Below are 27478 nucleotides of genomic sequence, written 5' to 3'. Positions count from 1 at the left end.
CTCTGAAGCAAGATGCAGGACAAGAACCATACCAGGTCTTCTGAGTAAATATTGCACAGTTTCCCTGTGCTAAGGCCTGCATCAGGTAGATCAGAAAAGGGAAGTGGAGACTTGAGAAATAACAACATTTAGGAAAGCAGTTATGCAATCGTAAATGGAAGAGATCCGAGGGTAAGATGCAACTTTAAATGCAGAATTTTCAGGAATACGTGCATCTTTCAGTGCTAAACTGAATCCTCTATTTCATGGACCAAGATATAGTCTTATTAGGAATCTGGAGGGAACTATTTGCTCTAATAATTTAACCTCTGATTTCTTAGTTGATGCCTTCAGGTAAATAAGATAATCATCCTACTTCCGTATCTATCACACGAAGATGTTGCAAGGATTAACAAATAGTGTGCTGGGAGCTCCTTTGAGAAAAGAGCTATTTGAATGCCACATATCATTAGCAGATTAATATTATAATTATTTATTCAATTTATCTTCCTGTTTCTCAGAGTCAAATGCAATACCCAGAGACTTATAGAAGGAAGAAAATCTTTCTTTGACACTCTTGTTGGAATAAAAGAGGGAAAAAAGAGAGGAAGAGAAGGGAGGTCGTTTCTCCCTACTTCTTCCCTCTGGAAGTTTTTGAAAATGAAGTCCAACCGCGTGACCATCCATGGTCCCATGACCTACTCTTACGGCCTCTGAGATTTGTTTCTATGGTGTTAAACATTGTTTCTTCTCAGGGACATCTTATGTAAGACAGGAACAGAGCCAGTTTCATGGGCATGTAACCTGTTGGGTTGCACAGGGCCCTATGCTCAGAAGGGTTCCATATTTGCCATCTTAAAACTTGTAATAATATTATATTTGAACTTGTGTTTTATAAGTGATGTCTGATGGGACAGTAGAGTATGTGCCAGTGGCTTGGAGCCTTGGCTCATGCACTTTCTCACTTCCTGTCACCTGCCTGTCTCCCTGGACAAGATCATCCTAACCATCCACTCCTCTGCTCCCTGGTGCCCTAGGAATCGTCTAGCTTCCTTTTTCCCACCTGCACCTGTGACCACTGCTGTCCTCCATCCCCAGTCAGGGTACAGGCACAGGGAGGGTCTGAGTGAGCCATGTGTGCTTTGTAGCCTCAGGTGGGACATGGAAGCAGCTATCTCTGACCTGGGCTGGCATAGCTGTGGTAGACAGAGGCCAGGTCTTGATGGGAGTGAGCCTCTTGTCCACCCCTGTTTCAGGTACCCAGCATGTCCCTGCTAAGAGGCTGCAGTACCCTTAGCAGTATGCTAAGACCCAAGGGGTTGTCTGCTGTGGGTAGGGTCTTAGAGACCATGAGAAGGGAGAAATACCTAACTTGACTTCCCCAGCTCTTGTGCCTCGTAGGGGCACAGCTCATCAGTCTGGTAGCTATCAGGAAGGAGGAGTGAGCTGCTGGTGAGCTATGTGTGTGCCCTCAGTCGTAAGTGGCAGGGCCTTCATGTTGCTGTGAGGGTCTGCACTCACCTCAGGGTATCCCAGTGCCTGAAATAATGCAATATTTAAACACACCAAACCTTTCATTGTGATAAGTGTACCATAATAATATAAGACATTAACAATGAGGAAATTAGAATGTGGGATATGTGGGAAGTCCCTGTGTTATCTTTGCAATTTTTTCTGTCAGTCTGAAAGTATTTTAAAATAAGTATATGAAGAAAAAAACACCATGACAAGTTGAAAGAGAATGCAGAAGAAAGGAAAAAACTTTATATTTTAGTATCTTTTATAGTAATTTTACTGCTTTTTGAACAAGGGGCCCTGCACTTTCACTTTGTACTGGGCCTTTCAAATTATGCAGCTGATTCTTACTGTAAAATCCCTTATTGAATATGCAATTCAGTTATCTCCCTTTCTTTTCTTCCTCACACTCTTTCCTACTCCTCAATGCCAGGCCTTAGGATTTCTCCGATTGCCCTTAATAATTCTCCTATGCATCTATCACCTACTAAGAACTGGCTATCATCCTAGGCACTTCACATACTTTATCTTATTTCATCCCTTTATAACTTTATGAGATAAATATTTTTATCCTTCTTCTACAGATGTACGAAATTGAGGTCTAGGACCACACAGTAAGTGATAGAAGAGAAAGTCAATATTCATGATTCTTACTCCAAATCTGGTGCTTTTTTTTCACAGTGCTACAGACGGACCATTCAGCCTTCAGGTGCCCAGGTATTTGTAGGCTGCTTAGGCAATTTGGTTTCCATTCCTCCAATTATTTGCTGAGTATCTCCTAGGTGCTAAAGCTACAAAGTTATAGCAGGGAGGCCAGTCCTGAGCTGCTCTGGTCATTTTCTTTAATCGCATTCATAGGTAGCAGGTGCTTAATATCCCCCTATTTAGTACACTCTGACCTCTGTGCCCCTGGCTTAGTTACCATGATAGGAAGACTATAAAGTGGACACAAAGTCTTGACTGTGGATTAAGAGTTTGGAAAGTGACACTCTAGCATAACTAACATTGCTTCAAAATGTATTAATTTTTGCTTCAACATTTTGATGGGTGATCTGAAGAAGAGAGACAATGGAGCAAGGACTCTTCATATCCATTATCTGTTCACCCACATCTCACGCTGTACCAACTCTAGAAGTACATGCATGCTTGTTCCATACAGTAGACAATGAATGAGCTCACTGGTATATCTTTGAAGAGTCCTTCTTTTTTAGTACTTCTGCGGGTATAATTACTCTATGTATTTCCTTGGTCAAGCTTGAGTAGAAATCAGATCCCTTTTTTCCTCTTCATGAAGGAGAAATGTGATGTATCATCTTGCAGTCATTTTGCATATCAGCAGATTCAAAAGGCTAGGAGCAAGCTGCTTTCTCCCCACCGTCCTGGTGAATGTCTGATATTAGTTACAGAGAACCACAGGTTGTGATGTGGAAGACACGAAGGTAGTAAATCCCCAGCAGCTGGGAAGTCATCGGACTTTTTCCCTTATTAGAGGCAGGGAGGGTTCTGTCTCTTCAGAAAAAGCTTCCTTGGAAGAAGTGCTCTTCTGGAAACAAACAGAGGAGGCAAGGGGGTGTTTTGGACACACTAGAGAGTAAGTCAGAGAATCTTCGTGTTGAGGCAGCATTGCAAAATTGAAGAGGAAGAAAGGAAGGAAGGTATGTGTAAGTCTGACTTGAAATGAGTTTTATTAAAAACACCTCAATTCTTGTCTGCACATTTTTGAAGAGTGTGAAAAAAAATGGAGGAAGTTACCTCCCGTGGTTTTGTGGCTTTTTAAGTATGACATACAGGATATTGAATTTAACCCCTGTTTGTCCTGAAGTGTATGGATATTTCTGGGATAAACAAAGCAACTATTCTTTGAAATATGCGTCTGTGGCCAAGTGATTCCAGTTACTTGGAATCACAGTTCTGTTGATTCTCTTTTCTGCTTCAAGTATTTGCGCACCACAGACATAAGATTATTCATACGATAATTTTTAAAAACTATGTGGTCTTGCTAGAATTTCTGTATAAATATATGTCTTTTAATTATGGCAGGAATGTTATATTAGAACTCTATATGAGATTTTACATTTTATTAGTGCCTATTGTGTGTTTGTATTTCAGAAAGCTTGGTAGATAGAGTTCATGCTGTTTCTCTCAAAAACAGTCCTGTATGCAGGAGAGTCCGACAGCTTTTTACAACTCTCTGTAGCTTCATTAATTCATCTAGCATCTATAAAGTTAATTCAGTGTTTATTAAGACTGATTTCTTAAGCCAATAACCTGAAGTATTTTTTAGACTCACAAACTTTTAGATGTAAAATGACATGTTAAGGATATGTAAAAAGTTTTAATTAGCAAAAAAAAAAAAAATGTGGTCTTCACAACAATATTTTTTGTATGGACCTCCAACGATATTTCCAGAAAGTCTAGAGTCTTAGGGCAGCAAATCAGAACCCCCAGCTTTAATCAAAATAAAAATCTGCAGTGTTCACATCTGGCTCCACCTGAAAGTCCGGTTCAGAATTTCCCTGTGATCCTGGCACTTGCAGAAGGGAAGTTTTAGCTTTGTTTAGTATAACAAGAGCTGCAGGACTCCCAGGCCAATAAACGTGTTCACGTAAGACTCCAGACAGCTTCTTTTAGACTGGAGTCTTATCAGGGAGACCTCATTTTCCCTCTAATTAAAGGGAAGATTTCAGGGAGAGAAAGGAATAGCCCATGCCTCTTACTTGTGCGAGTCAGTGTTCGCTGAATTAGAAGTTCTTCCAACATGAACACATTCCCCAGCACGAATGACTGCCTAGAATTTGAACGTAATCGTCAACCAGTTTTCGCCCAAATTTTGACTGTTTCATTTAGAAGAAAAGCAAAATGAGAAAAAGCTTTCCTCATTTCTCCTTGAGATGGCAAAACACTCAGAAATGACATCACATACCCTAAAGAACCCTGGGATGACTAAGGCAAAGAGAGCCTGAGAAAACTCTTTGCTGCTTCTGCCTTTAGTTTTAGGACACATTTATGCAGATGAGCTTATAAGAGACCGTTCCCGTTCCCTCCGCCTTCTTCCTCAGAGGAAGTTTCTTGGTAGATCACCGACACCTCATCCAGGCGGGGGGTGGGGGAGAAACTTGGCACCAGCCATCCCAGGCAGAGCACCACTGTGATTTGTTCTCCTGGTGGAGAGAGCTGGAAGGAAGGAGCCAGCGTGCAAATAATGAAGGAGCACGGGGGCACCTTCAGTAGCGCCGGAATCAGCGGTGGCAGCGGTGACTGTGCTATGGACAGCCTGCAGCCGCTTCAGCCTAACTACATGCCTGTGTGTTTGTTTGCAGAAGAATCTTATCAAAAATTAGCAATGGAAACGCTGGAGGAATTAGACTGGTGTTTAGACCAGCTAGAGACCATACAGACCTACCGCTCTGTCAGTGAGATGGCTTCTAACAAGGTAAGAGATGACCTTTTTATTCATTAAAGTGTGATCATGCAGGGAGCTCCAGCTCCCCTCACCTCTGTCTGCTGCAGAGTGTACCAGGGAACGCTACCAACCCTAAGAATGTGTTTCTTGCTTTGTCTAGAAGATTCTGTTCCAAAGTGTCACACTCTACTTGTGTCTTGATGCTACAGCAAAAGTTTAAAATCCTCAGTACACTTCAATTTCCAGAAGCCAAATTTCTCTCTTACCGATGCAATTTGGAATAGGTTTAAGGTGAGACGTGTCTGTCTGTAAAGCTTCCAAATCAATATAAAATGGAAAGTGCTTTAAATTTTTTTTACAATTATCAGGAAACTAAAATCTGAGTGAATCTTGCTGCATTGCAATCAGGTGTCACATATTTATTTTTAGACAAGAAAGTAGTTTAACCTTCATATATCAATTGGAAAGAATGTTCTGCATTCAAGTTGGATAAATTCCCTCTAAGAAGAAGGACATCCTGGGATTTTCTAAGATTTCTTTTGTGATGCTTTCATGATCTAAGATAAAAAAGAAACAATGTGCTTTGTCTCCAAAACCAGAAGTTTTCTTTTGTTTACGTTTGCTGATTTTCATAGTGAAATCATTTGAAATTGCTTCATGCATACTGCCCTCAAAATGGTTTTATTTACAATCCCTAGACAAAGCTTAATGTTGAAGAGCCTTAATTATCTATCATTGTATCATTTGTTTAATTAACACCTGGACTTAGAGTGCTAATTTATGTAGTGATAGTTGTTGCTTTTTGTTTGTATTTTTACCTTGGAGAATATTATATTAAATACATATTGTTATAAAGTTATACAAAGTTATATATGTGTGTGTACACAGGCACACACACACACATACACTTTGTTAAAAAGCCTTACACCATACCTTTATAAGTGCACATTTCAGAGTCCCAATCATTCTAGCCTGAGGTATCGTCTTGTTGTCTATGTTTCTGGGGCTGAGAAGAGATTTTGTTCCACACCTGCCAGCATGCCCTTTCCAGCCCTGAGGTGCACCAGTGAGTGTGTGTCCCTTCTCCAGTTTTCCTGGGGTAAAAGTACCACCTTTGGATCAAGGCTTGCTGGCTGCCGCTCAGAGGATCTGCGCAGAGGAAGCAGTGTGTCCTCAGGAGATCCTCAAGGAGGGGAGGGGGAACTCTTCCTACTTGGAACTCTTTGTTTATTGGTTAATGAAAGGGTGAAAATAAGTCCCTTTCTAAAATTTTAGTTTAGAGTTTAAGTTGGAAGGGAAAAAAAAGAAAAGAACACATTTGAGGATTAACTATTTATTGACTTTTCTCTGAAGGTCTCAATTGAAGGTTAAACTCAGGGATTTTCCAGGCTGGGGTAAAGCTCAACCAACTGCTTCCCTGTGAGGAGGGCTTTGCTGTGTGACTTCTCCAAATCACACTGGGACTCCATGTAGAAGGACTTCCACAAGGCTTGAGCCTACTTTGGAGCGTTAGCAGACACTCTGTTCCCTGTATTTTGTGATAATTGACGGCTATGCAAGATGTAGATCCAACATTTATGGGGTAGTTTTTCAATAGCTTTCACCATAGAGAATATGGCAAACTTCAGTAGTCACTAAAATATGCTAACTAGAGTCACCAAGATAAAGCAGACAATTAACTCCAAGAAGAGAAAAAGAGTACCCCCTGAGAGACTACAAGTTGCCATTAATTTTCATTTTGAGTGTCAATATGCTGTAGTATTCTAATCCCATTCATGCCTAGAGTGCTGGAAATAGACATTGACTGTCTTGCAAATTTATAAAAACAATCTTATTCAGCATAGTAGTTAGTAAGGCTCTGAGACCAGGCACTCTGTAGATACGGGTGAGGATTCCAATCCCTCAGGCTTCCGCTCCTCCTTTATGGTGTTGTGTGCAGGAAGCAATGAAAGTTGAATAGAGCTAACCCTAACAAAAGGGCTAACCTTCAATGCTGACACAGTTAGCTTAAGTAAAAAGCATGCAGCCTCAGTCATTTTCTAGATCTACAGTGGAAAGATTGTCAGGCAAAGCAATTATTTAGTGCATGAATGATGCCCAACTGACAGCTAAGAATAAATTTTAAAAATATCTCTTTTTACTACCTTTTAAAAGATTATTGATTATTCAGATAATTGTCTCAGGTTAAACTTAAGCATAACATGCACCATGACACGTATGATATAAGGCAATGAGGCCAGGGTGTGGTGGCTCACACCTGTAACCACAGCACTTTGGGAGATTGAGGCAGCACTTTGGGATTGCTTGAGCCCAGGAGTTCGAGATAATGCAATGCAAACATTTTTGTGACCACCAGAAAGAAATTGATCTGCACCCGTTCTTTGGGAACTGAATTATCCGTGGCAAAAAAAAAAAAAAAAAAAAAAAATTATATTGCATATTCACTTTTCAATGTTGTTGAAACTATCTGAGATTTCCATCCAAGTTGAAGTTGACATTTTAAAACTTTATCCTGATCATCACTCCCATTACTATGTAGTCTTATTTGGCCATATTTTGCTTACCCTTATCAACTAAGGAGCCAGGGTAAAAGTCTCTGAGTTTAAGATCTGGAAGTGATGTGAAGACATGTTATAGAGGGCGTGTACCTATCAGCAGTATCCACTACATTTTTGCAAAAACTCTGTGTTCCTAGTTCTGTTTCAGCTAAGTGCCCATTAAGTTTTGTTTGCAATATCTGATCTTAAGAATGGTGATAGGTGAAATCGTGTAATGCTGAGGGGTATTTGGGAATTACATAAGTGCAGTCTACATGCCACTGGTAGAGAGTTAATTGTGTTTGGTGGAGGAAGAGCAAGCATCTTTCATCTTTACTTCATCTAGCTAGGGTTGTGCTTTTTCAGTTTGTTTGTTTTCCTTAATCCTTTAAATTCTGAAGAAAACTGAGTGACTCAAATCTCCTAAAAGACTTTCTCAAATGTATTTCATAGCCCAGAGAGTTAGATGAGAAACATCGTCCTCTCTTTGGCCCAAATTTCTCTGATCCCTTAATGCTGGCCATGGTCCAAATGGAATTCCAGAATTTTAGAGAACGATGCTGCCAGGTACTTTAGTCTTGTAAATTATTTTCCTCCAAGAATTACTAGAAGATGGAATAAGTTCAGCAGAAGTTTTACAAGGCAATGGTATTGTTATTTAACATGAAAAGGATGGCTAGTGAACCTCCTGCCAGCTGCCCAAATTCGATTAGACATGTTAGAGCTAGCTGTTTTGCTTAACGATAGATTGCCTTCTTAGAATTGTTCATTAATTTTGTGTTTCAATTTTCATCACCTCCTGAATTAGAAGAATTGTCTTACACTTCAGCAAAATGCATCAGAGCATGAGTTCCTCAGTGGCAAAACAGTCAGATGTTTTGAAAACAGGATGCTTTGGCTCTCCATTATAAAAAGAGGAACGGAAAGAGAAACAGTATAGAAAGGAAGAAAGCAAATAGCCTCAGCAGGGTCCCCAGCCCAGCAACGGCATAAACAGTGACCTATCTTCCTGACCTTCACTGTGGCTCAGTTCCTGACCTCGTGTCACCAAAGCCAACCGACGTCATTAGAGGAGGATAGGAGGAATGGCGCAGCTGCTGTGAGGGTGACTAGAATTTCCTGTCTCCTTCCTGACAGACGCAGTCAGAAAAGTACAGGGTTGCAACAACAGTGGCTGAGGAAGGAGCAACCCAGAACAATCCTAGGGAGGCTAATTGTGACTGACGGGGAATGGGGAGGTGTTCCTTCCCTCATTGTACTGAGAAACCTAGTTTCTCACCTAGAATTTTCAGGTGAAAAACGTCAAAAGGGTCATTCTTACCCAGAATGCTAAATGTTTTTCAAAGGATGAACATGCTGTGGTATTCAGAAAGGAGCTATGTTCAAGCAACTAGTCACTGTCTTCACTTCCCCCACAAACGCCCTCCACTGTCCTTTTCGTTCTCCATTGGTTTTGCTCTGGGACTGTTTTATATGTAGTACAAAGGTTGGGTGCTGCTGGGTGAAAATGGATATTCTGTTGTTGAAAAGAGTGGCCCTGTGTATTAGTACTTTTTTTTTGTTTAGAATGAAGTGTTAGGACCTAGCACTTGAATAAATGTTTGCTAAGATAGAAATGGGAGATAGATGGTCCTTTTTCTCTTAAGGCATTGTGAAGTTGGCTACAGATAACCATCATGGGGAAGTGAGTCCTCCTGGCTATGCAGGCTTATTTTTCCAGTTCTTCGGGTGCAGCCATACTAGAGTACTAAACAGGGAGCACGAAGGCAACTAATTGCCAGTGCTCTTGGGTGTGCGGGATAAAGTCACACAATTCTACCAGGCCCCAAGCCAGCTGGGAATTAGGCTGCATGACACTGGATGGTGATCATGACAGGCTGATTGCCCTAATGAGGGGTAAACCATTTTGTATTTAACTGAATAATCAATAACTATGGAAAATGCCAGCTCCTGCAGAACTGATAGGAAATAGATCTTACTGGCCAGTGGATTCATGTTAGAGCTCCATAAGAGAGAAGGTAGACAGGTGTTCAGTCCTTGAAAGGAATATTCATGCCACTTTTGCCTAAAATGTAATGATATGATTGCAGCAGTGCCACCCTAGCATAAGATGGATCCTTTTCCTGGGCTCTGTGCTGTAATCAGAGGGCCTTAGCCTGGCCTTCCTTCTGCTGCCCTCCATCCCAGGAAGTGAGGAGTTGGCCGGGCCAAGGGAGCAGCTTTGCTCCCCTCTCTAAACTACATTTTGCATCTGCTGGACCCCCACATTCTCTGTCCAGATGGCTTTGAACCCACTTCCCAGCCATACAAGCCTCTTCCTGGAATGTGCTGCAGGCATACACACCCTTAGACCTAAGGAGTTTAACCAAGAGGCAGCAATGACAGGTGTGAAGACACTTGTGTAGAAGGAATTTAGGCAACCAGGTGGTGGTCCAGGGCTCACACCAGCTGCTCACAGGTCCCTGGAGATGGAAGGGCATGGGGAAAGAGGGCCAACCCATATCCAAGGAGTTCAAGAATTTGAAATTCAACCTGACCTTCCAGGCTATTATGGAGGAATATCTGTCAAAGTACAAGTAAAGGAGATAGCTCAATGTATATCTTTGTATATTTAGACTTATGGTTTGTAGCCCCACGTGTGTTAGAGGTGAGCCTGGATTAGAGGGCAGAATAGAATTCTGGTAGCCAGGTGGGCACTCATACATTTTTTTTTTGGTTCAAATTTTCTCTCTTTACTGCTCAGATTTATATAGACTAAATTATGGAGGGAGCAAAATAAAGTGAAGAGAGCTTGGAAATAAGCCATGAGTTTGAGTTCTAGCTCTGCCTTCCCTTAGGTATAGTATTATAGACAATAAAACTATTTAGAATCTTTCCATTTTCTCTTCTGTAAAACAAAATAGTTGGAAAAGACTCAGCTCTTCAGTTTATTGATTGAATAATATTAGTAAACAACAGAACTACCTTTACAGATGTATGCAGTCATTGTGCTAAGCTCTTTACCTCATTCTATAATCAATATTCACAGTAACCCTTTGAAATAGGTACTGTTATTATTCCTGCTTCACAGACGAGTAAAGTGAGGCATAGAAAGTTGAAATAACTTGCCTAAGGTAAATCATAGAGCCAGGAATCACACCCAGTTCATCTGACTTACTATCAATGATCCCAATGAGGCATATAAAGATAGAAAAAAGTTTAGAGTTATTTAGTAATTCTTCTAAGGGGATTTTGGATTGGTTGGTGGGTGATCTTGTTCTTTCAACTGTGGCAAGCATTAGGGAGGCCTGGTTCAAATTTATATTCTGTAGCTACCATACTCACAACCTCTAGGATAGCCATTAATTGCCCTAGGCTCAGTCTTCTTGCCTGGGAAGCAGTGTCTCCTAACATAGATAAGGGTAAAGAGCAATCACAATTATAGAAAATGGTTATAAAGTGCTCATAAAAATGCAAATAATGGTATTAAACTAATCCATTTCCTATTTCAGATCAATTTGCTAACTTCAAGATCTGTTTCTTAAAATTCTCCAACATGGCCTAAGATAAGATAATAAAGGTTCGTTCAAAGGACTATAGACTACCCCCAAATTCCCTTTTTCCCTGCTTCTCAAAATAAAAAGGGAAATAGAGATAAGCTATTCTTACTTTTTTAATTTATATTATCATTCAAATAATTGGGGCAATTTCATTTTATGCCACAACCTTTCCAAGGCATGGAACATGACCATAAAATAGAATTAATGCTTCAGTAATATGTAAGAGAAATTTTTGGAGGTAACATGTCCACTGTTTTTCTTGGGCTTTGTCTTCAAATAAAGATGAAAGAGAAGGTTAAGCTATTTATTCTTTGTCAATGTTTCAGTTACTCTTTCTATGACAAAATGGAGTTGTACTAGTGAGTATTAGTATTAGTGCAATTCAGTATTCCAAGTTCTAGTCTTCTCAAAACTTAGCAAATCACAGAGTTTGAAGGTTATTTGGTGCTTTGTAATAAGTTTGATTTGTAATCTGTTTTGTTTTATTTAAATAGTTCTTCATTGGTTTTAACAGAACCATTTCCTTTACTCAATGGCAATCCATTTGACCCAATCATTCTGCCTAACTCACTTGAAAGTCCCCAAGTGAGCAAGTCTCCAAAAAGCAAGCAGATATGAAGTAAGAGGACATTGCCTTTGATTGTTTTACCTCTGGTTAGCTGACGAGAGAGCATAATAGTCTCAAAATCTGATACATAAATCACTTTAAGGTGACCATCTTTCTCCACATTAGGGAAAAAATAATAGCTATGTTTAGATTGTCAAATATAAATGTAGAACACTAGTCTTGAAAAATAGAATTCAACACATTAGCAGAATAAATGTTTGGTCTCTATTTTTAAAAAATAATTCTTTCTCATCTTTTTAAAACTTTTTTGGTTTTTTTTTTTTTTTTTTTTTTTAAATATGTCCCAGTCTAAAAGGCTCGTAGGTTCTATGCCATTGTTATCTATGAAAGAAAAACCAAGGGTGGAGCTTGCATTTGCATTTTTCTTCCAAAACATTTTTCTTCTGAGTAAAAGTGTGCTCAACAAGTAGAGATAGCTCAGATATCTGGAAACCAGGACTTACTAAACAAGAAGATGCCAGGGCAAATTTGTGCTTCAGTCAATAGGTTTCACGCTCTTGAAGGCACGGTGCCAGTTGTCAATGTGCTTTCCTGAGCATCCTTTCCCTCTAGCATTTTTCAGGGACCTACCAGCCCCTCTCTGTCTTGCGCACTTGTACGTGATGTTTCCCTCAAGTGGTGCCAAACTGTTTAGTCTCTTGGATATTTCACTGTAACTTCCTTTGTTTGATTGACTTTAAAGTAGCCAAGTGCTTCCACAAAGAAAGGACTCTTAAGTTATTTAGAAATGAAGAAGACAGTAAAATTCCTGTTTCTTTTGTTTCTGTTTTGGGAAGTGCCTGATAATTTTTTCTTCTTATGGAGTAGATTTTAAAGCTATAAATCATGCCATTCTGTTCATCAGTCACTTTTTTCCTTCTGCTAATTACTTGCAATTTTAAAATATATCACTTTTGAAATCTAGAGCCCCCAAAGATTGAAGTTTAGCAAATGTATTAAAATAAAATGTATCTTCATGGCTCAGTCACTTTCATCTTCTAATTTTTTTAGCTACTCAAAATAATTATAATTTTTAAATTAATTATTAAACACTTTACATGGCCGCCATCCCCTCACTTTTTGCTAACAGCGTAGTGCATAATGTTTTAACTTTAAGCAATTATAAAAATGAAATTTGAATACAGATACCAGGAAGTAAAAATGACTAAGCCAATTTTTAAATTTTAGATTTGGGACGAGAGGTATTGGCATTTGATATCTAAAAAGATAGATTTTAAGTAGTTGTTTTAGAAAGAAAATAGTAAAAAAAAAAAAAAAATTATCATTAAATAAAAATATATTTCCAACTCAATTATATAGGCTATGCTAAAGCCAATCAGACAGGGCACAGTGAAGTATTAATTTGTCAACTATCTAATGTCTTTGGTCACTATTGATAATGAAATTTGATAAATCAAACCAAGAAAGATCTAAACATTTTCTTTCTAGTTATAGTTTTACGTGATTACATTAGACAAAGTCCTAGAACTTTAAGCCTAGAAGAGAGCCTTAAGTATTATTATCTATTTCTATTTGAAGTCATTTTATAGATGAGAAAATGAGGTAGCTTTTGCCACTAATAACAAGTGAGGATTAAAGTACCTAATGTACTCCAAATAATTTTGTAAAATATAAGGCACATTCTAAATGAAAAGTAATTTTATTATGGCATGGCTTCTCCAAAGTCTTTTTTTTTTTTTTTTTTTGAGACAGAGTCTCGCTATGTCGCCCAGGCTGGAGTGCAGTGGCCGGATCTCAGTTCACTGCAAGCTCGGCCTCCTGGGTTTACGGCATTCTCCTGCCTCAGCCTCCCGAGTAGCTGGGACTACAGGCGCCCGCCACCTCGCCTGGCTAGTTTTTTGTATTTTTTAGTAGAGACGGGGTTTCACCAGGTTAGCCAGGATGGTCTCGATCTGCTGACCTCGTGATCCGCCCGTCTCGGCCTCCCAAAGTGCTGGGATTACAGGCTTGAGCCACCGCGCCCGGCCAACTTCTCCAAAGTCTTAAGGTGAATTGGTGGGATTAAGGTATTAAAATATAGGTCTGATCATAAATCTGGCTTACTGTTCATCTTCAGCAAAAGGCTGGATATGTTTGAGAAAGACATGGGACATTCTGTCTTTTGTTTACATTGACTTTTAGACTTCTCATTCTTCATTTACACATCTTGTGTAAAAGGTACACATAAGTGTCTTAATAATTTCAAGTAAAGAACTAATTTAGTATGCCTGAAAATTAACTGATCAAAACATAGCAAGAACTAGTTGAAGTGAGTTACTTTAAATGCCCCTGGTTTTAATTTCAGAATTTTTAAAAAGCCTTAAACTTTTGAGGCTTTTGATTGTTGTTTGCTTTCTCACTAATTCCAATGCCAAAGTTTAGGTAGTAAAAATACCCTGTGGTTAGTGTAACTGCCCTTAACTTCTTTCTATTTCTTTCTTTCCTCTCTCTGAAACTGAAGATGATAAATTGGAAAGTTTTACCGCTTGGATTGGTAAGCCTTGGGTTCTCTCTGCCACTTTCCCGAGCCGTTGGCATGGAAAGTTGAACTTGAGATGGTGATTCCAGTTTGACCCTCTCCCTACACCCTAGAATGTTTCCGCACAGTGAACCAAATTATGTAAAGCTCTCACAACCCAAATATAATTTCTTGATTCTTGAGTCATATTACCAAGATCCTAGTGGAGTTAGGTACAATGGTGTTGGTAGCTACCTATTGAGAAATAATACATAATATAAATGTAATTAATGCCTTGTAAATAGTTTAAAGCAAGTAAGTCTGATTCACAGCATATAGAGACACATTTTTATGTATTTAGCTAACTTAAAATGAGTCTTAGTATGTGTAGACCCCTGAGTTAAGCTGATACTGCAAATATTTTGCCATAAAATTTGGATAAATAATAAACTATTAATGTAATTATTTAAATGTGGGGAAAATCAAGTGAAAATTACTCGGAGAATTGAGCATCTTGGGAAAATATTGATTAAGGGAAATTATTTCTAGAAGATCCTTGACAGTCTAAAGTTAGCTCTTTTTTCCTCCATAATTTCTAATCATTATCTGTGTTACGAAGTAGAACAAAGTAAAAGAAAATTCCTTAGTATATAATGTAAGAAATGAAAAGAAAATTTCTAATTCTTAAGTGAATAAGAAAGCTTAGTGTTTTAGTTATTGGAATAAGATATAGAAAATGTGAATTAAAAAACTAAAATGAGGCCGGGCGCAGTGGCTCATGCCTGTAATCCCAGCACTTTGGGAAGCCAAGGTGGGCGAATCACTTGACGTCAGGAGTTTGAGACCAGCCTGGTCAACATGATGAAATCCTGTCTCTAATTAAAAAAAAAAAAAAATTAGCTGGGCATGGTGGCACATGCTGTAATCCCAGCTACTTGAGAGGCTGAGGCAGGAGAATCACTTGAGACTGGGAGGTGGAGGGCAGGGAGCCCAGATCACATCCACTGCACTCCAGCCTGGGCAACAAGAGCGAAACTCCATCGCAAAGAAAAAAAAAAAAAAAAAAAGCTAAAATGAGTCCGGACCAGTGGTTCATGCCTGTAATCCCAGCACTTTGGGAGGCCTAAGAGGGTGAATCACTTGAGGCCAGGAGTTCAAGACCAGCCTGGCCAACACAGAGAAACCCTGTCTCTACTAAAAATACAAAAAATTAACTGGGCTCAGTGGCGCGTGCTTGTAGTTCCAGCTACTGGGGTGGCTGAGGCTGGAGGCAGAGGTTGTAGTGCACCAAGATCGCACCACTGCACTTCTGCACTCCAGCCTGGGTGATGGGAGTGAAACCCTGTCGGAAAAAAAAAAAAAAAAAAAAGGGTAAAATGGTGGAGATTTTACTGAGGGAAGATCCATTTAAGGGCTAGGAGAATCATTTGTGTGTAAAAAGGAAAGGCACAGATTTTTTTTTTTAAAGAGAGACTAAAATTTTTAGTAGCTCCTCTTGATGAAAACAGTGGACTTCCAACTTCCTCTCTACCCTCAATGTCAGAAAATCTATGGAAAATATGGCTTCAGAATATTATCATCACTTGAGAATAAAGAAACAGAGGGATTTACCCTCCATCTTTATATTTCATTGCCTAGAGAACTTCCCCTTGGCTCAAACATGTCATCAGATCAGACCTTGTGCTATGATTCTGCCTCTAGGACACCAAACTGTGGGGCTTTTTTTGAAACCCTGCCTTAGCTATTCTAACTTCCATAACATTTTCATAGACCATCCTCTTACCTATCTTATCAATTAATACCATAGCTAACATTTTAGTTATCTGGGATTTTATTTATGTCTGCTCAGATTGCAAGTGTTGAATGTTTTAGACTCCAGTTTCCTTGCAGGATTCAGGCTAATACATGCCAAGGAGGCATAGATCTCTTTCTGTTTAATTGTAAAGATGGAAGTGAAAAGCAAAGAAAGTTTTTGTCAGTTGGTGGTAGTTGATATTTGGTTTATTTTAAAAAGCTCTCTGCAGTTTTCTTGGTCATTTAAGACATTTGTTGACATGGGGACTTTTAATGGATTATCCTGCTTTTCAACAATGCTGGCAGGGTAATGACCTCACTGGTGGGCACAGAACAATAATAAAGATGGAGATTTTCTTTCAGTATTTTCAAAAAATTTAAAGTTATGAAACATTTTTACACTATCCAGTTCAATGTGCATTTCCAGTATACTTTTGTGTGATGGTGAGAAGCTAGGGACCTTCTAATGGGTCACTAATGAAATGGACTCCAACTCCCACTCTGGATCCCTCACTCATAATCCACAAGAATTAATTTAACCTGCCAGATGCTACCCATTTAGCAAGCTGAAAGGAAACAGTGCCCCCCAATGCCTGTAGCCCTTGTCCATTGTGATTGCTGTTACTGATTCCATTCTATAAGTGAGTCAGATGATTTAGATACATATATGTTTACTAATGCAATGGGTATGTTTTTCTTGGCCAGGCTCAGTATATTATTTGTGTTCTTGTCAGGGAGAGCTACCACTGAATCTTTTCCTGCTGTATTTTAACACTCAGGAACTGGTTGTGCAAAGTTTATTTGCATCTTTCTTGCATTGCATGGGAGCATCCTTGAGAATATTTTATCAAGATTTGCTAGTATTTTTTTAATATTTAAAAATCAGTATCATTTAATTTCAGAGAGTTTGCTTCAATTTATTGGAATTAATTTAAAATTCTTTTGTATTTATATTTTTTCTTTTACATATTTAAAGTATTAAGATAAAGTCATTGCCTAATGCTGTCTGCCATAGTAAAATTTGCAAACTAAGAAAGGTCACATATTGCTTTTCAAGAAAGACTGTTTAGGGCCCTTAATACAGTGCCAAAATAGAAGAACTTTGTCAAAAATGAACAAAAGTATGAACTCCTTGGTAAGAGTAGATTCTCTTTGTTTTAAAGAAGTTAAATACATTGGGTTAAAATGAGCAAAATATGAGCTCCTTTTTGGAAAGTTAAGAAAGGAGGAATAGAGATTAGGAAAAATTCAGAAATTTCCAATCACTGCTTCTCAAATCTAACCACATAATCCAGGACTTCATTTCCCAGAAAACTCTGCATCTGCCCAAGGGAACATTAGTTATGAGACAATGCAGAGATTTCTAAGGCCCATTTCTTCACTTAATGTTTATTTGCTCTCAAAGCTTCTTGTGGTACCAGGATAGAGCATTAAATAGCATTATTATCTTTGAGTTATAGCTGTGTCTTATTTTTGCATTGTTAGTTCCAGTGTAGGATGGTAATAAAACATATTTGAAGTATCCATTCCTGCATACACGGTGCTCTTACCTGTGTTCTCATATGACACTCACCCTGAGGAAGGTCTTACTGTATCCCCATTTTCAGATATGAAACTGAGATTTGGGAAAGATAACCAATTTGTCCAAGTCCTTTACCTACTAAATGGCAAGACGTAGAGTCAATCTTGTTCTGTTTGCTCAAAAGTTGAATAATTTAAAAATAAAAGTTAAAGGGAAATCCACAATTTATTATATTCTTGTATAACTTGTTAACAAAACATATCATCATAGAATTTTAAAGCTAGAAGTCAACCAGGTCTTGTTTTTCAGACCTCAGTTCAGATATCGTCTCTTTAGAAAGACCTTCTTTTAGTACCCTAACTCAGCAGCCTGTTGGTTTTACAATTTACTATCACAAGATATAGTTTTTGGTTTTGATCATGGAACTTGGTTCTTACTTATATCTTTCATTAGACTGTAAAGTTACTGAAGACATAGATTGTGTCTACCATGTTCACTAGTGAAGCCCCAGCAGTTAGACTAGCTATAGGCACATGGTAGGCATTAGAATAAATTTTTTTTATCAATTGCATGAAGTTCAGAAACTTAATTTAATTTGTCCATGACCAAGTATTTGTTAGTGGTAAATCCATTAGAACCCTGGAATCCTGTTTCCTGCTGTGCTGCAATGGCTACTTGCAGGGGCCTGCCATGCCTAATTCCAGCTTTCTAATTGTTAGGTTGCATGAGAAACCCTCATCTGGTTCCCAATGACTCCCCAAAGTACCCTGAAAAAAGGGAAAGCTTATTCCTACCCTTCTCCTTCATCCAAAGTCAGATAACAGAGAACAAAGTTGTCAGGGACAAATGCTTTCTTCCTGTGAGCAGAAATGTGAAGCATGGTTTTGGTTGGAATTTTTGTTTGGTTGGTTGGTTTTTGGTTCAGTTTTGCAGTATTTGGCTTACTATTCTCTCAAAAAGTCTGCATCCTGTGGACAAGAATCTAAGCTCTTCGGAGACTGGCAATGGCTATTCCACTCTCTGGGGAGCCTATTTATGAGCACACATGTCTATTAACTCAGCCATTCTCCATATCTGTTGGAGAATAGCAGCCTAATTATCTGCCATCATTTGGTTTTCATTCCTGGCATATTGGTGACACTCCTCTTACCTCAGCCACATATTCAATTAATTTATACGTGTTACCACATTGATCTCAACTGTGAAAATCTGAGCAAAATGCATACTTGGTACAGTTATCCTTATGTCAGGTAGTCTGTGGTCAGTCATAGCTTTTAATCAATAGATAAAAAATTGTAAAGTGTCTTAATTTGAGAAAATTGGCTAAACCAAAGAAGCACGAATGGATAGTTACCAACAGTTGAATTTCTCCAAATAGACTCTTTTTTATGGTATGACTTAAACGTAAGGCCATTTTGAGTTATGGTGTTTTTCATTTGACTTGCTTCATCTATCTTTCTGGCAATTCTGGTTTACGCTCCTTAGACTGGTGAATAATCTGAATGTCAACCAGAGAGTCTGAACTTCTATGAGTAACTCATGTGTCACATAATCTATGTGACATAGTACTGCATCACACCTGCAGCAGCATGCTATAGGAATTCTGTAGTTAATTATATACACTGCTGTCAACAATGAAAATAAGGTATTTAGGTATCAAAGAACCAACTGAAACTTCCACCCAAAAGCAAATCCAAAGTGAGAAAGGTACCATGAGCTCAGATTATTTTGAAATTTACAGATAAAACCTAGCTTCAAGTACAAATCCTGTGGAAGAAAGAGCACACACTAGGTCTCAGACACCTTGGCAGCCACTTTACATATATTATTCCTAATCTTCCCATTTCAAAGATAGAAAATTCTAGTCTCTAAGAGACTCGTGACTTGCCATGTTTCTCAGACTAAGTTACAGTACATATTTTATTTCCAGATTCAGTTGAATCCTCAGATGCTCTTGTATCAATGCTATTATGATGTTGGATTAGCTGCAGCTCACTGGTAAGGCAAACCTGCAACCAGCACCCCCTCTACTTCATGTTTGCAGCAGAAGCTGCCTCTATTAACCTTCCATGAACCCAGCAAACCTATACATCTTGAGGTGCCTTATTCAAAGCATCTCTCCATCTCTTCTAAATTATGATAGCTAATAGCTATCATAAAATAAAAGTGATAGCTAATAGCTAATAATAGCTAAAAATACATAACAAGCCTAACTACCTTTTTAATAGGATAAAATTACATAAGATATCACTAAGTCTATGAAATTTATGTCTGTTTTATAACTGTGTTATGCAACTATTTTCATCTTTTATAGTTTTAGTTAATAGTTTATATGTGCAAACCTCCAATCTGTTACAGATTTTCCTCAATTTGCTGGTACATACTCTAGCTTAGGGATTACTGAAATATCAAAACAGATGATAACATATATGCTTTCAGGGAAGAAAAGGATACATCTATGTAGCCCAAAGTTTTCATTTATTTTTTTGATAAGCCCTAGAGTTGATCTTGAAAATTGCCAGATTAGTAGGCTGTCCCAGCCCTGAGAAATCACTAGTCCAGAAGTGGCAATTCCCAAGGCAGGTATTGAAACATTCCATTATCTTTTACCTCAAGGGCTGTATGAAAGTCACTAGCTGAAATCAATACAATTAATAATAAACACAACGTGTTCTACATGGTGTTATTAAGGGGTAGAGTAATAATCTCAAAAACAAACTATGGTAAATTTTTGTAGCTGCAAAAACTATTAGAAACTTTAATAAGGCAGGACTTAAAACAACCTAAGAGGTAGTATAGACTGAAAATGGAATTCACTTCTTAAAGAGAATCATGGCCAATACATATGGGTTATGAAAAGAAAGTAGAATATTTGGGTGGTAGTTTCCCTGTTCTGTGTAACTACTTTCACGTCAGATATGGAGGTCCTAAAACATAGGTGTTATTTTTCACTGGTCAGAAAAGGACACTAGACTGGATGGTCCGTGGGTCTGATCCATGACAGGTCTTCTGATTGTTGAAAAATACTGTAAGTTGTAGAGCTTCTAGCTGTGAAATGTTTCCAAAGAAACCTTTGTCATCTACTTTGGAATCATATTAATGCCCTGTGGCCTTGGAATTGACTCTAGAAGCTTTCAGTTAAATATTAGCCATTATACCTGTACAGAAAAAAATATAGAAAGGCTTAAATGGAAAAACAAAAGAGTAACTGAATAATGTACCTTGATTCCTTGATTTTTCTCAGTTACCATGATGATTTTTGTCATCTGTTGAAAAAGGTTTCTGCTAAATTTAATTATCAGACCATCATCTCAAATCTTCAAAGTTCCTTTTTTTTGTGTCTTTCTCTATTAACAGACAAATTAAAAGGGAAGGATCAAGTATATGAAATGAAATTGTGATGCTCCAGGAACAGTTTTAGGTCTTACGTTTCATTGGAAGAAAAGTCCTCTGTCAAAAAGAAAAGTTCAAAAAGTTTAAATTATCTAAAAATATACAGTGTCCCTAAACCTAACATATATAATGAGTGTATGGCCTGGAAATCCAATCTCTTCATAGGTGATTTGGATATGCAATATCAGGACTATACTTACAGTTAAAAAAAAAAAAAGATAAAGAAAACTCTTCTTTATCTGAAATTCAAATTTAACTTGGTGCCCCAAATTTTTATTTGCTAAACCTTATATATGTGGAAACATAATATAGTTTATAAATATTATATATATAGTTTAAAATGCATAGTGACTATATCAGTCTTTAGGTATAAATAGTTACAGTATCTTTTGTCAATTTGATTACATCATTACAGCAACTTTCAGAGTTGAGAGAATGTTGGATCTTGAGAAATTGCTATAAACATTCTTATGGGAATCATTTTGGGTCTAGGAAACATTGATTTTTTAGCGTTCCAATAATGTGTGTTATATCATCTCTTGAGAAGTTTTCAGAAATTCTGAGAAAAATGAACAGCAGAAAAGGGTTAGATAGATAGGAAGAAATATCTAATAATTTGGAGAGCTGTTCAAGCCCTAATCTCAAGATATAGAGCTGCTATATTCAAATTTGTTTGATCTTTTGATATTTTTCAATTCTGTATGAAGGCATTAATGGTTTTTTCCTGCTTTGCCTTTTAATATGTCACTTGAGCAGATATTTGTCCTCTAACTAGCAAGTAGAATTGATTCTATGGTTGCTTCATCATAATTTTTGATGCAGAATAATGGTAGATATATTCATGCTTGTTTTTCGTTGGATACTTACTGATTACTACATCACTGAACATTTAAGAAAAGAATCACTCAATTCTAACATGTTTAGAAGAGTTTCTTTCTGATTTGGCACATGGACAGTGAGAATGACCTCACTGTGTTTGTTCCCTGGCACACCAAAGGTTTGCTGCAGATGTTAGTACAGCAGAACTTGTTCGCTAAGATGACCCATTATGGAACTCTAGCTGATTAAGCAGATGTTAATGGACAATTGCATGTCCATTATTACTTCTTTGACCATATTACCAACTCAACTCAATTGTACTTGCTTTTCAAATAAGACCAACCTGTCAATAAAGAAACCGGACATCAAGTTTCAGATGATTGGTAGAGATTACAGGGAAACGCAAAAAGGAGGGAAGAGATGAGACGCACATTGTCAAATAATCTGAAATGTTAAGAATTGTGGAAATTGTGAGTTTCATAAGGAGTTTTAGACAAGGTACACTATATCCCCCATTCTGTTTTTTTCTATTTCGTTTTAAACTTAGATTTGCTTTACTTCTTTGGGTCTTCATTTCTTTCCATGCAAAATTCCTGAAAGTCAAAAGGAAGATTAGAAGCTAGCCATTTTACCACTAAAGAAACTGAGCCCCAAGAAGTTAATTCAGCTTACCCAAGATTACATCTTTGGTTAGGGCCAAACCTAAGACAGGGACAGACTCTGTTTTCTTCATTTCTCACTAAACTGTATCACTACAGTTTAAACTTCTTTCTACCACTACTAGCATTCTGTGCCTTCAGAAGGAATTTTCAGTCCCTTCACTTTCCTGATGCCTGGGAATTCTTTTTAAGTTATGACTAACAACGTATAAAACATGAGTCAAAAGTTAGTCCCTAATAAAGTCATTGTGACTTTAATGACTTCAGCAGTTGTTTCATTCTGCAAAAACAGGAAGATCCCACACAATAAGGCGCCTGTCTCACAGCTGGGCTCCTGCGTAGACGGCCACCCACAAGAGTAACTAACTGCTGGGGCTGTCTTCCTCTCTTTGACACCTTTTTATTCTCTGTTCTTACAGTTTTCTCCTACTGACCTCATCCTGAGATTATCCATGAGAGGAAGGTACCTGCTTTAGCTTTTCTTTGATAGGGTAAAGAATAGTTTTAATCACTTAAGATTCACTCCTAAGTGATTTTCAGGTCACCCTCAACAGGCCTAAATTAGTCTTAGAAGGAGCTCTTTCATGGGCTTTATACTAGCTTCCTGTGTTATCACTCTTCTGGATTGTTTTATTCTCAAAACATAAAATCGCCAAATTTTAGATTTAAGAAGAGCCTGCGATCATTCCAGTTCACTCCACCTATGTGATTAGTTTAAGAACTCATTACCAAGATGGTGCCTATCTTGCCTGCAGATCTTTGCATAAAGCTCAAACTAATTCCCCCACAAGAAATATAGAAAAGTGAAGAAGTGTCCTATCATTTCAGAAGAAACTGGCTTGGATGAAATAATCTCTATATGCAGTGTTGAAACTAAAGAAAAATTGAAGCCATCAAACAAACAAAATGTTCCTATCAAGTGTAACTGAATTTTAGCTTTTATTACCTATTCTCTACTTTTAAAATAACTTTTCGCTATTAAAGGAACTTATTCCAAAAATCAGACAATTTTATAGAAAAGGTATATTCTAGGCGAATAATATTAAATCACTTACCTAGAAAATATACCTTCTTCCCTTTTCAAAAAATAGCTGCAATTTCTAGCAGTATATGTGAATCTAGTGTTGGGCATAAGCTTAAGAAGGCATTGGAGGAATTTTTTATTACTAAGAGTTCATTCACAAACTTTGCTTGTCTGTGTTGAAAAGTGGCATTGGCCATTTCCTCTGGGGACATTATTTCTAGGTAGGCTGTAACAGGGTTTTCCTGTGAAGGCAGATTCTTAGGGAAAATAGTATCTGTGTGCATGAGATGGTAGAGACACATTTATCTTTAAAATAAATGTTCCTATTTGTGAATTTCTCTACTGCATTTAATAAAGTAAATAATGCCCATTTCCTTTCAATCCAGTAACTCCTTGGGACACAGTTTTACCCAGGAGCTATTTTACCTTTGAGTCTGGATGAAACATGTAACTTAATAAACTCCAAAAGTCTTACACTATAAAACTCTGAGGGATGATAAATGCTTCCCTTCCTTTGTTACGGTCTGAAGCATTTTCAATCTGAGTTGTTTTCCTCAGTCATGTAGAGGGAGTTTTGTTTTCTGGGAAGTCTTGGTTGCTGGTAAATAATGTGTCCAAACTGTAGGAGGCAGCCACAAAATTTATCATACAAGTATGAAAGGTTAGGGTTGAAAGGCTGAGATCCTAAAATCATGCATCATTTTCATTTTACACATGAGAGGTGATGTAACTACACAGGAGAGTGAGAGCCGAGAATGAAAAGTCAAGATTCATCTACTACATAGTGGCTGCCTCTGGCTCAACAGAAACACTCCCATGTGGGAGTCAGTTGCTGAAAACCCAACTAAGCCTAGCTCCTCAACTGTCTCCTCAGGCTTCACTTCAAACATAATTCATATCTATTCTATTTCTTAATGTGTCTCATCACACAGTTAAACGCTAGTCATACTAACTCAACTCTACATATACTAGAATGTAAAAGATACCCTTCCACCCCCGGCTGTCTGCTCCTTGAAGGCCATGTCTGCCTTTCTTAGTTTGTACAGAGCCCAACATAAATGGGCCCTTCATACGTGCTTTTTGATGAGAGCAATGATTGCCTTCACGTCAGTGTGGTTGGGCCCTCCCTTATGGAGGAGGAAAACCAACAGTTGTTGCTAAGCAACATTTAAAGGACTAGGTTAGTTTCTGACACTAAGTGACCTCCATTTGCATACTTCGCCATGTTGTGTGTTTTATGATTGCCTTAAGATGACTTTGTTTTTTGGTGGCATTGCTATATGCCCTTAGCAAAAGGCTCCTAGGAGAACTAGTTTAGGCCTGGAAAGGAGGAAGGTGATATTCATCTGTTAATGACTTAGATGAGTACGCTGATCCTTTCAGTAAACTATGCAGGAAAGGTGAGGAGTTTGGTTTATTTTCAGCCCTGCAGCTGAGAGCCACCTCCCTGTTCCCATATTGAAAGTGATTGACAATGTATCCCAACAGGGTCCTGTGGCAATGGGAGGCTATAGGAAGAAAATAAACAGAGAAGTCTTTCCTCTTATAGCCTTTTATGATTCAATTTCTACCTGCTCCTATCTTCTGAGCAGAGATGCTGATATAGCTAATAAAGAACTGGCCCCACCCTCTCCAGACTGTTTGCTGTTGTGGTTAAACAACGTGCCCTAATATATCTATTCCTACTAGAATGAAAGCTGATTAAAAACATGAAAAGAGTTTTTGTTTGTTCCTTTGTTTTTTTCACTGCTATATCATCACTCTTTTCCCTGGTCATTTTAGGTATTCAATAAATGGTTGACAAATAAGTGAAAAAAAAGGGGATTATTGAACTAATACCAACCTGATTGACTCTAAAACATTCCTAAGTGTTTCAGAGAGACTAAAGAAGCCAAAATGAGATAACTGTTTGAATGTTATATTTGCCTAAGTCTAGTGCAGAGAAAATTATGGAAGAAATCATCTGTCTCTAAGCTTTTTACAAGATATGTTTACAATGATTCAAGTAAAGTTTACTTCTTCCCCAAAATTCAGCTTATTGGTCAGAGCAATAAACTTGTCTTCTTCAGCTTCTGAGTCTTCAGCCTAAGTACCTGTCTTTTAAGGATTTAAGATGAGAGGCCATTGTGACTGAGCAGTTGTATCTTTAAAACTAAATAATTTGGAAGTCATGCGATTCACAGATTCACCTGGGGTTCAAAATTGCACGGAGGTTCAATAAGTAAAATACGCTAGCTGAGATGATTGATTCAGAGATGCCTGGTTACTAACATATTGTATCATCATAGGAAACACACCCACATACACAAGTAGGGTTACCCAAAAAGAGGGTGATTGGACATCTTTGAGAACAATGCATGGTGCAGTGCGCCGGCAGGCAGAAATACTGACTTGCATTGGCTTCACCTCCAAAAGCCAGGTCTCCTAGGCACAGGCCATGGCGTAACCCCGGGCTTGGATACTTGAAATAAAGCTATTGTTGGATGCTGATGCTCATTTGAAAGGGGAATGCCTCACAGGAAAAAAAGCCAATTGCAAGTCGGGGTTGTTGCCGTGGTGCTTTGCTACTCCTTCAACTTGCTATAAATGAAATTATGGGAGTACAGGGGTAGGATAACAGAGGGGAGAGATGAGGAGGGAAATGGGATGAGCCTGGGGCAGGGAATCCCACTGCAGTAAAGCTCTAGTGTTTCCCCTTGCCTGTACTCTAATGCTGACAAGGAGAAGGGAGGGGCTGGGAAGAAGGGAGAGAGAAACATGCACGGAAGAAATGACTTTCTCAACATACTCTGGATGGCTAAAATAAAATAAAAATTAATTTAAATCCTCAGAGTTCTAATGTGAGTTAGAAGAGGTAACACTAAATCTCAAACAATTCACCATTCTTTCAGTTATGACTGTTCATATTTCCTAACACACTCTGGATCTTAGATGGAAAGGTTAAAAGAGTTTAATACATTTGTCGAATTCAATCTAATATGCATATCAATGAGCTAATGGAGGGCAGAAACTTACATGCTGCATAGGAAGTACTTTTCAAATGAAATAAATTAATTCCATTCCCATTCATTTTACTATGAAAAGAGGCTAAATGCATTGGCACACGCTTGGTGTGCGACAAATAATCCTCCAAAAAGCTAGTTCACAAAAATTATTGTGTACCGGCAAGCCTAGTCTGAAAACAGCCACGGTCCTAACCTTTTTTAAATGTTTGTTTAAATGTTCAGAAAGTCGATTCATCAAATGCATTATCACTTTGATCCATTAGAGCAGCTGGATTTTTGTGCAGAGGCTGCATCTGCAGAATTCTGGTCTGCAGTGGAGAGAGAGGGTTAAGGAACACCTAGTTGAAATGGGGGAGGGTACTGACTTCAGATTTACTTAAATATTCATGGGGCTTCCTCCATTTTAATCTTCTCCTTTTTAAAAGATGGCTGTGTTTCCTAGTCTGGCAACTCCTCAGGAAAGAAGAATTGCTTCTTCCTTGCAGAGTTCGGCTGAGTAGGACTAATGTAGAAGAGTGGAAACCCCTTCGGCCACCAGGACTATTCATAATTCATAAGTGCTTCAAACCAGCCAGCTGAATACATTTGGACAGGCTCTTGCTCCTTCGTGCAATTCCTGATTTCATTGCTCTCTTCTGCCAGGAAATAAGCAGGGAGCATAGGCTTCTTGCAAGAATGGAGTGCGAAGATGGGCTTTGTTTGGCTTAGGAAATGCCATACATTTTGGAGGTTTTGTCTTTTCTAAGTTTTGATTATTTTATCACTGGATCTGCAGGGCTTTCCTGATCCTTTCGGGATTGCTCTCTCAGAACCGTGAATTCTTTCAAAGGGATTTGTGGATTGTGGCAAAGAAAGCATTCCAAAATGCCTGAGGCAAATTATTTGTTATCTGTATCTTGGGGTTACATCAAGGTGGGTTAATTTGATTGTGTTCTGTGTCTTTGATAAAATGTGAAACATGTGTGTGTGTGTGTGTGTGTGTGTGTGTGTGTGTGTGTGTGTGCGCGCGCGCGCGTTTTGTGTGAAGTAGAGGACATCTGTAATGATTTAATTTGTGTGTTCATTTAACCCACTGGGACCTCTTATTTTGAAATAAGAGCATGTTATATTACATTTTATTTAAGTGTACTATGCTGTGTTTTAACCCTATTCTTTTTACTCAATTCTGTTTTTTAAAAGATGCTTCTTTTTTTTCTTTTTCGCTTAAACTTTTCACATATAATC

At 38.2% G+C, this 27478-nt stretch overlaps 1 protein-coding gene across 7 annotated transcripts in view; it reads left to right on the top strand.

Annotated features, from left to right (window-relative positions):
- The window catches only part of PDE4B (phosphodiesterase 4B), a 589505-nt gene that overhangs the window by 542567 nt on the left and 19460 nt on the right, over positions 1–27478 (top strand). For 4 of the 7 annotated variants that reach the window (XM_074004574.1, XM_005543133.5, XM_074004575.1 and 1 more), the window contains one exon: positions 4815–4927. In XM_074004574.1, coding sequence (XP_073860675.1) covers positions 4815–4927 — 113 coding nt within the window. Of the gene's footprint in view, positions 1–2864; positions 3150–4483; positions 4567–4814; positions 4928–26659; positions 27167–27478 lie in introns of those variants that run through there. The other 3 variants (XM_015434607.4, XM_065520937.2, XM_065520945.2) reach the window with 3 other exon arrangements.

This window comes from Macaca fascicularis, chromosome 1 (genome assembly GCF_037993035.2).
Source record: "Macaca fascicularis isolate 582-1 chromosome 1, T2T-MFA8v1.1".
In the NCBI taxonomy this organism is placed as follows: Eukaryota; Metazoa; Chordata; class Mammalia; order Primates; family Cercopithecidae; genus Macaca; species Macaca fascicularis.
Note: the sequence above shows the minus strand (reverse complement) of the source record. Positions and strands in the feature narration are given on the sequence as shown.